The 10,266-nt window shown below is 39.6% G+C and overlaps 1 protein-coding gene across 1 annotated transcript; it reads left to right on the top strand.

The window, feature by feature from the left end:
• The first annotated feature begins 7,266 nt into the window (after positions 1-7,266).
• On the top strand, positions 7,267-9,086 carry LOC149018651 (uncharacterized). The gene is made up of 6 exons (XM_089153936.1): positions 7,267-7,501; positions 7,769-7,845; positions 7,897-8,036; positions 8,179-8,450; positions 8,544-8,674; positions 8,967-9,086. The coding sequence occupies exons 1-6, from the start codon at positions 7,267-7,269 to the stop codon at positions 9,084-9,086; spliced, it is 975 nt and encodes a 324-aa protein (XP_089010062.1).
• Positions 9,087-10,266: the final 1,180 nt, after the last annotated feature.

Raw genomic sequence — 10,266 nt, 5'->3', positions numbered from 1 at the left:
AGCCATCCACTACTCTGCAAAGGAAGCTTAACCTGTAAAGATCGACGGCCAACAAGATGAGGCACGAACAAATCTAATGGTCGGGATTGGAAGGTAAAAACTATATAAACCCTACCCTACATACAAAGAAGATAACTCAATCGTTCTTCTTCCATTCTATCTCTTAATTAAGCTCTGCAACTCACCCAAGCTCTGTGGTGTTCCAACTACTGACTTAGCCTTCGGAGGTGGTGTCCCGATCCCAGGGTCGGGTCACGTCTAACTTTATTTTGCAGGTCATTCATCAGTGATTTAAGGGCTGAGCATATTTTGGACGCATCATTTGGCACCGTCTGTGGGAATCTTGATCAAAAAGCCATCGTGCAAATCAGATCAAGAATATTAAACCAACCTTACAGTATTTTTTTTTGACGAATTCATCTTCGATTCAGAGGTATGTGCATTGAATCCCTTTCTACGAGTAATCTAACCGTACGGTATGTTTTTCATTCACCCTCCTTGCTATCGACAGTGATTAATGTACTGTGCATTAAGGTGTCGCTTAATGATTTGGAAATCACAATGAATTTAGGCTCTTTTTGGTATTAATTCTCATTGTCTATTATGAGATTTTTTTCATTGTTTTAAATGGTTTGACATCCATTATTATTTTTATTTTTATTTAAAATAATAGAAAAACTCTCAAAATCCACAATGGATTAAAAGTCCATTATCTATTGTCGGTGAGAAGTCATTCTCCTCATTTATGCGGAGGTATACTTGAAATTTTGAAGTTAAGATAGGGGTATAATAGTAAAAACACATTATTTTATAACAGCACCTCTCAAACCCTACCGCGAGCTCTCATTTCCTGGAAAAATTCTCTACGGCGGCTTCTCAAACCCTCTTTCCCTCTCAAGGAAGCTCTCAATTCAGTTTTTGATAAGAAATTTATCTAGTCAAGTGATTTACCAAAGGGAAAAGCGAAACGAAAAATCATTGTGGAGTCAAGGTTTCATCTGCAACAATCCTCACCAAATCTTGTACGCCGGAGTGCGGTGGAAACCAGAGATGTGGCACGAGCAGCGAGCTCAAAGACGAGCTGTGTTTCTGGCAAAAAGGCGTGGTGATCCTCAACAATCGCTTCAGGTCGTCGGGTCTCGGTGCCGTATGCACCGCGACGATGGCCTCTATCAAGCAACGGAAGATCAGCAAGGCTTGTAAGGATTTCCATCTCCCAATTGCTTCTTTAATGGCGAAAGATTTGAACAGAAGGAAGCTCTCAATTCCTGCAAAAAAAATTCTCAAACTCTGAAGGTGGATCTGCATTGATGAATTTCTTTTCTGGATCTCTCTATTTTCTTTTTTCAGAATTTTGAAAGGATTTATCACAAATTTTCCTTTGGACGTCGCTCCCCGTTGATGCTTTTCCTCCTTTGTTGGAGAAATCGTTGAGCAGTTTTAGATTTTTGGTGGCATGATATCCATCTGGTCTTACCTTCTTTTCTTTTGATTTTGTCTGGTCATGGTGATATAGGCTCGATTTATGTCATTCACTTTTTGGATAATCTCTTCTTTCGGTTTTCGAATTTTTGGGTTCAGCTCTGTTTCCTTGACCGATGTTGATCTTATTTTGTAACTGTTTGGGTAATGAACAAATTCAGTTTACCTGAAGCTTCACAACCCAAAAGCTCATCAGCAATTCCACTAAGCAGGGCCTCAAAGATCGATTGACCTCAAAGACTTCTCTCCTGCAAAAGCCTCGAGTTTCAGTTGTTCCTAAGGTAAGTGAAAGAAAGGGCAGATTCTATTTTCATCGATCATTGTTTTAACTTCCTCACAATTTAGGTGCCTGCTGATTAACAATCTGGAGAAGTACCAACAGATGTGTTTTGCTTAACAACTTTGTTTCCAAGTCTTGGTGAATGCGCTATATTAGAATTACAACTTTGTTTCCAAGTGAAGGATGTTATTTTTTCTTGGAGTGGTCGGTGCATCAATTCTCCATGTGTAAAATATTGCGATTGGTATTGTCATGTATGCCTGGAAAATTAATGTATATGTCGAAACACAAGTGAAAACAAAACTTCTATCAGAGTCTTCTACCTTTAACTTTGTACACGCTTGGGAAAATGGTGAGCATACAAAGCTATTATCCCCCAACTAGTGTCAATCATGTTCAATGGATTTCATAATTTGTCTTTTAAATTTGCTAGGCAATGGGCTTGGTTTCCTTTTTCTATCCCCTTCGTATGAACACGAAAGGGAAGAAAAAAAAGCAAGCAAGAATGATAAATTTGGACTGAATTAATCTTAGTTATTTGTGTTGCTTCAGCCATTCAGCTTTTGCAGTTTTCTCTTTTAGATTTAGTTTTGTGAAAATTTTCTCAACTCCTTTTCCTTAGAATAAGCAAATACTTTTTGATATGTACCTCCTGATTTGTAAGACTGTTCACAACTCAAATGAAAAAAAACTATATTTGGGTTGCTGCAAAATGGGTTTGTTGATTGAATGCGAGAGGAATGTTACTGGTTATCTCATTGACTAATGGCTTCTTCCAATGGTTAAATCGTTTTCAGGTGCAACCTTTCTGGTATGGTTCGGACCCATGGCTAGAGTGACAGTTTCAGACCCAGACCTCAGCAGAGAGATCTTCGCCTTCAAGTCTGAGTTCTATGAGAAGAATGAGTCTCACCCAGTCATCAAACAGCTTGAAGGTGATGGTCTCTTGAGCCTCAAGGGTGCCAAATGGGCTCATCACAGGAAGATCATTCAACCCACTTTTTATATGGAAAATCTCACAATTTAATTTCTCTATTTTCTTTTTCTGGGTTTGTTCTTGTTTTTGCTTAATTGATGGTGAATTTGAAAACAGTGATAGCGACAATGAGGTCTTGGACATTGCTCGATGTGGTAGGCTGCACAGAGCAATTACGATTGGAAGTATATCGAAAGAAAATTGCAAAACAAATCATGGAAGTTTATTAGGATAGATGATGAATGTATGGATACTTATTTTCTTTATAAGTGTTTGGTGTAGTTTTAATTTTAGTAGACATTACATTGATATTGTAGTAAGTATGATTGTGTTTCTTGGAAAACTTATAGTTTATATGAATATTGTTAAGTTAATATTTTGTTTGATGTATTTTTTGGTAATTAGTTAATTGTAAAGGATAAGTCTTTGAATACAAATTCAAAATCGAATTAACTACCTCTATCATCTGTTCTTATCTCCAACCGATCAAGAAGAGTTTGAGTTATAGTTAAACTATCAACAAATTGTAGAGTTTGATTGTAAATAAGTTGTAGTTTGAATTCAAATATTTGAATTGTAATTCATATAATATTAATATACATATTTCATTCACGAATCTTAGTGTGGAAGAATTCTCTCTCAAACGAAATCGAACTTTAATATTTAGATTAATAGGATTTTTTTTGTATTAATTTTTATTATTATTTTTTAGTAATTTTTCATTTTGACATACCAAACTTATTTTTCATTCCATAATTTATTGTCGACAAATGTCACCAAACCATTTTTCATTCTTAACCAATAATGAATTGTTATACCTATTTCTTTTAAATAGTTATAATAGAGAATGAGAATTGATACCAAAAAGAGCCTTAGTTGGTTTCCTTTTAATGCAATTAAGAGACAATGTGCCGTAAACAAATGAAATTGCATTCAACCACAATTGTTGGTTTTATAATGATTTTTTGAGATTGGCATTGCCTTCTTTATAGTCGTATTAATATTTAGATCTTGCCAAACTCATGAGCAAGGTCTAGTTTATTAATATTTATAAATGTATGATTGCTTCACTCTTAATGATGGCGTATGTGCTCGGTTTAGCTATCAAATTTTATCTTCCTATCACATGTCCATCGCTTGACAACCGAACATGGTTTCGTGAACAGAGTCTTACCCAAACCATGTGTTCTTTGCTACTAAATTCGTAGATTGACCTTCAAATGCTCAAACAAACCCATAATCTCATACTTGTTAATCAGTTTGAGATCATCACTATTGCCAGCAAGGCGCTGTTCTATAGATTCTGGTACTTTTGATTCTGCACTTTGCCTATATCGCGACAATGCGATAAGCCAGTGCCCCCCATGATAGTTTCACGTTTCCTTTTGAAACACATTAATTGAGGTGTCTTTCAAGAACGGGTGTATCAGAAATGCTCGTCTAAGTGTTTGATGAGATGCCTCATAGAGATTTAGTTTCCTGGACATTACTGATATGATTATGTTTGGAATATAAATTATTCTGATGTTTTTGAGTTATTCCATGCCATGCGAATGAAGAAATTCAGTACCAATTCAGTGACAATGTTGATCTAGTTGTAGGTATACAACTTCAGAGTTATCTGATCAAAGGAGGGTTTGAAAATAACGTACCAGTCCAGAATGCAATCTTGACAATGTATGCTAAAATAGGGAACCTTAAAGATGCAGAAATTCTTTTTGACAAGATGGGTAAAAGGGTTGCTACCTCATGGAATGTCATGATTTCTGGTTATTCTCATAGGAAATCATCTCAAAGCTACTGAATGCTTTGACAGAATGCATTACGAAGCTGTCCCTAGTCTTCAAACTTTGACTTTGGTTACCTTGGCCTTAGCCAGATTATGCATTGAAATCTGACTTAACTGATGATACATATTTCTCTGTTAAATTTGTATGCCAAGTGTGGTGAGTTGGGCTATCAGCTCAGTTGTTCAAAGAAACCTGTAAGAGGAACAACATTACTTGGAGTGCTAGACTAAAAAATGCCCTAATTACAGTAGAGAAGAGAAGATCTGGTAAGTTGCTCTGAGCTCTTCTGGCTTTAATGCCTTTCTCTTTCAAAAGTGTTGGGATAATTACGAAAAATGTCACAAAGGCCATCATAAATTTCTGATTTCTTCTGCCTGAAACATGGAGAGGGAAATTCAAAAGAGCTTTACAGCATGTTCTAATGCCCATGGATCACTGCAACAGAGAAGCAGGAACAAGGCCAGAACAACATTGAATTTATCAATAGCTGCTCGATTCTCAGATCTGTTCTTAGCAAGAAGTCGTAGCTTCACAGCGGCTAGGAGTCTGGTAGCAATGAACAAAGATTGTAGATGTTCGACGCAAGCCCTCACAGCTGGTTCAAGATTCATCGGAGCAGCACTAGTATAGTTGAGGATTTCCAAGGAGATTCTCTTGTTGCACTACATTCCTTCAACCTCCAAATACAGCTACTCGAGAAGTTGCATGCAGTCAAGATTGTTTCAGATTTGCTTGCTCAGTGGAATCTTAGCATGCATGATGGGAATGAAGTCCAAGTTCCAAGGTGGGTAACCACTGCTTTTCTTGCAATAGACAGACTGCTGGAAGTGGATCCGAAGCTACATTCAGATATATCAGAGCAGCTGAAAAAAGATGAAGTTGGAAGCCTCAGGGCTTTCACTATTGATGGGGATAAGCAGAAGAATTTGCAAGCTGCATTGGGCTCGCCTGTACGATATATAGATGAAAATGATCAAAAGCATGGAACTTAATTTCGGGGAAGGCAAAATTCGCCAGTTTCGCCCCCTGGCGAAACGAAACCAGGGGGCGAAACGAGATAAACAACATATCGCCGAGATATCGGCAAAATCTCGGTGATTTCTCGGCGATATCGGCGATAAATGCCGAGATTTCGCCAATATCTCGGCGAAATTCGGCGATAAATGCGGGGCTCATGGGAATTTTTCAATAATTATCGTTTGAATTTCTCTGATTTTCTCTCTCCTCACCCACACCATCCAGAGCTTCTCTCTCCTAGTTCTAGGTGTTTTGGCCATATTTTCGTCCGATCTTCGACATAAAACCGCAATACTCACTTCATTCTTGACGGGTATAGCATTATTCGCAACGATCAAGCGAGATTTCACACAAATCTGGGTGTTTTTCATCTGAGAGGTAAACTGTTCTTCACTAAACCGGTTCTTTTTAAAATGAATGCCATAATATTGTTGGATGGGTATGAAATTAATATATGTTGAATACAATAGGCTGATCTACAAACTCATGGAGTCAAAAAAAATTTTCACTAAGTAATTTATTTATTTATTTTCGGGCGTCAAAAATTATATTTTTATACATTTTAAATGCTTGTTTTTTGCATGATATATGTGTTGCATTGTGATTGAAAAAAATATATGTGGATCCCCATGGGTTGATCTACAGACTCACGGAGTCGGAATAATTTTCGACCCAATAAATAATTATTTGATTTTTTGAAATTTATTAAAATATGAATATAAAATATAAATAATTATGAAAAAAGAGAAAAAAATTAGGAATAAATAAGGAAAATGAATTTGAAAATTAGAGAAAATTATAGAATACTTATATAATTATTTTCAAGTGCTTCTTGTATGGTTTCATTGTCGGTTTTGATATGGTAGCCTTTTCTTTTGTCGGAAAAAATTTAAATATTGTTTAAAATATTATATTGGTATTGTTTTATTGTTTATGAAATCATTTTTGTTGCAACAGACCAACAGTTATCATGTCTAGCGGTGGGAGAGGAGCAGGTTCACAGGGCCAGGGACAGGGACAGACACAGGGAGCGGCGTCTGCAGGGAAGGGGAAGGCTGATCCTGTATGGCAGTATTGTGTTGCAATTGATGGCAACAAAAGTAAAACAAGATGCAACTTCTGTGGTAAGGAGTTGAATTCAGGTGGCATAAGTAGGTTTAAGGCTCACATCACTGGTAGTTCAAAGGATGTGGCCACCTGCACTGAGGTGAATGCGGATATCATAAAGGCAATTAGAGAGATGGAGAAAGACAAGGGGAAGAAGAAACAAGAGAGGAGAAGGGTAAATGAAGCATTAGATGAGGCGGTGCGGGCACCATCATCTTACAGAGTTGATTCAGATTCTGATCAGGAGGTTGATCCCGTTGATTTGAGAGAGCGGGAGGAGAGGGATGTTAGACGGGCAATAGCTGAGAGTAGGGCGATGCAGTACTAGGAGGAGGAGAGGGCCAGAGCTAGATTTACAGGAGCTGGTACCTCTAGGCCTGTAGGGGCTGGAGCATCTAGATCAAGGGCTGGAGCATCTGGATCTAGGGACAGGGGTGGTATACGTGGTATGTTCAGCCAATCACAGAGTCAAGAGGGTCCCTTCTACGGCTGATGTACGGGGATCACGTCCACGTGACTATCCACAGAGGTCGGATCCTATCCTAGAGCAGGATCCTGATATTTTCAGAAATAAGAGGGCCAAGCAGCCCAAGATCACAGGTGCATGGAAAGGGATGGCGAAGAAAGTGAAGAAGGCAGTGACGAAGTGGATGTACTACAGTGCGGTTCCAGCACATGGTCCTTATTATAGTAATATGGTTGACACTATTGCAAAGGCAGGTCCTGGATATCGTGGTCCTACCCCTAATGAGGTGTTGACCACTTTCCTGGCTGAGGAGAAGGAGGAGCTGCAAGAGTACATCAGTAGTTTGAGAATATTTTGGGAGACATATGGATGCACCATTATGTGTAATGGATGGACCGGTCCGACAAGAAAATCTATCATCAACTTTATGGTGTATTGTGATCAGAAGACTGTGTTTCTAAAATCTGTGGATGCTACTGGGCATACAAAAGACCACAAGTATATTCTTGGACTTTTGCAGGATGTGATTGATGAAGTTGGGAAGGAGAATGTGGTGCAGATTGTCACCGACAATGGCACCAACTTCAAGAAAGCCGGTGAGGTACTGATGAATACAGCTGGATATAACCTATGTTGGACACCCTGCGCAGCTCATTGTATCGACCTCATGTTAAAGGACATCGGCAAGATCAATATTATCCAGAGCACAGTGGAGAGGGCCAAGCAGGTAACAAATTTCATCTACAATCATACTTGTTGCTCGCATATGATGAGGCAGGCATGCGGTGGTGAGCTAATGCGACCCGGTCCTACGAGGTTTGCCACGAATCTCATCGCCCTCAACAGTATTCAGAAACGGAAGACGAGCTTGAGATCCATGTTTTCATCAAAGGAGTGGTTCTCATGGGTTAGATCAAAGTAAGTATTTTTTTATTTTTTTATCTATAGTCTCTACTATTTGATTTAACAAGTTGTTAACTTCTTATACATTTATACTATGAAATATGAATATCTAGTATGTAGTATTTATTACTAACTTAATGTGTTTGTGATAATTCAGTACTAGTAGTGGGCGCACCGCACAGACGACAATCTCATCTAATGAGTTTTGGAGGAATGTGAGAATTGTGCTGGAGACCTTAGATCCTATAATAAAGGTCTTACGTATGGTTGATTCCTCCCTCAGGGGGCCCACTATGCCGCACATATATGCAGCCCTAGAACGAATGAAAACAGCAATCCAAAGAGCTAACCCTAGAGGTTTTGTTGTATACTTGAACATTGTTGATGTTAGATGGACCGCTCATCTAATGCATCCGATGCATAGGGCAAGTAAGTAGTTAGTGGGGGTTACTACTTATTATTAATAATTTGTAACTTGTAGTAAATATTAATTCTTTGACTGTGAGTTTGTGAATTGTGCAGCCTATTATCTCAATCCAATATATCAGTACACTGAAAATTTGGGATTGCGGTCAAACCTGCTTGGTGCCGTTATGGAGGTTATTGGGAAATTAGAGCCAAACGCAATGGTCCAATCAAATTGCCATATGGAAGTTAGAACTTAGTACTTGCTTTTTATTTGTGAAAGAATTTAGCTAACCATCAATAAAAATGATTGCAGATAAAATACTTTAGGGATGCACTAGGGACCTTTGGTTCAGTTGCTGCTGCTTAAAACCGACAAAATTATGATCCAGGTTAGATGCATGATTACATTTTACATATAAGTGATATAAGTAGGATTTTTGTTAAGAATTAAAGTATTAACTTGCAACATATAAGTGATATAAGTAGGATTTTTGTTAAGAATTAAAGTATTAACTTGCATTATTTGTGATAATGCAGCTGAGTGGTGGATTCTATATGGAGGCGATGCAGAGAACCTCCGAAGAGTGGCAATGTGGATCCTCTCCCAGACTTGCTCTGCCTCTGGGTGTGAGAGGAATTGGAGTACATTTGGGATGATTCACTCCCAGAGGAGGAATAGGTTGGGAAGTCAACGCCTGAATGACCTCGTGTTTTGTCACTACAACATGAGGCTGAAGTTAGAGAATGCCCGTTTAAACACTAACAGTGGGACAAACAAGGACATCCAGCTCGATGATATCTTCGAGCTCACTACAGATGACCAACATCCACTCACGGATGGTTATTGGATAGGGGCGAGCCAGTGTTAGACCAGCCTGGAGGTAGGCCAGACCCAATCATTGCTCAAGCTGCGGGAGTTAATGTAGATGAGTACATGGCTTCTCAAGAGGGGCAGGTACATCAGGCGGCTGTCGCCACAGTGGATGAGGATTGGATGATGCAGCCTGGCACGCAAGATGATGATCCAGATGACACCCTTGCTCCCAGTCCCAGTCATACTCAGAGGGATGATGATGACGACGGTGGTGGTGGTGGTAGTGGTGGTGGTAGTGGTGGTGGAGGAGGAGTACAGGAGTGATATCATGTTCCATTATTAGAGGCACAGGATCCCCCCCCAGAGATACACTGGAGAGACTCAGTACACACATGCCACCCAGGATGACGATCATGGTGGTAAGCTTTATCGTGGTCGACCTACGAGCTACAATCGGCCAGGGAGGGGGGGGTTCCAGGGGGGGAGCAGCAGCATATGCATGGCCAACATGGGTATGGATCGTATGGCTTTGGTTATAGTGACAATACTCGAGCATATGGCTCATACGGCCATTTCGATCCGATGGATAGCTTGCCCTGCCAGGAGTGATGGGGTCCATGACCTTGGAGGAGTCTGTAGGCTCCACACCTGCTTATGGCTATGGTGTCCCTTCTGCTTATGGACACAATGATATGTCGTCTAGGAGTTCGCACTATGGATATAATGATGGATCTTCCATGAGCTTGGGTTCGCAAGAAGGCAGCACATATGGTGGTTGGGGTAATGATGTTTGGGGTTATCAGCATCAGGGTGTCCCGCTTATGCCTCCATTTGGCTCACAAGGAACTGCTATGTTGGAGGCAACATACAGATATCCTTTCGATGCTACGATGTCAATTGAAGAGCTCCGTTCACGTTACCCCCCTGAGGGGAGTAGTTTTACAATCATGGATGATGAAAACTACAGAGACCTGGTTTCCTTGTATGTCAACAACCATCAGCATGACATGTCTTGGAATGACT

The sequence above is a fragment of the Hakea prostrata genome, chromosome 4 (genome assembly GCF_041222555.1).
Source record: "Hakea prostrata isolate BN-2017 chromosome 4, UWA_Hpros_2, whole genome shotgun sequence".
NCBI classification, from domain to species: domain Eukaryota; kingdom Viridiplantae; phylum Streptophyta; class Magnoliopsida; order Proteales; family Proteaceae; genus Hakea; species Hakea prostrata.
This window is presented reverse-complemented; position numbering and strand designations above follow the sequence as displayed.

Coding starts and splice junctions, on each gene's coding strand:
- LOC149018651 (XM_089153936.1), top strand. CDS start 7,267: ATGGCGAAGAAAGTGAAGAAGGCAGTGACGAAGTGGATGTACTACAGT. Junction 8,037..8,178: donor TTCTCATGGGTTAGATCAAA/GTAAGTATTTTT, acceptor GTGATAATTCAG/TACTAGTAGTGGGCGCACCG. Junction 8,675..8,966: donor AATCAAATTGCCATATGGAA/GTTAGAACTTAG, acceptor GTGATAATGCAG/CTGAGTGGTGGATTCTATAT.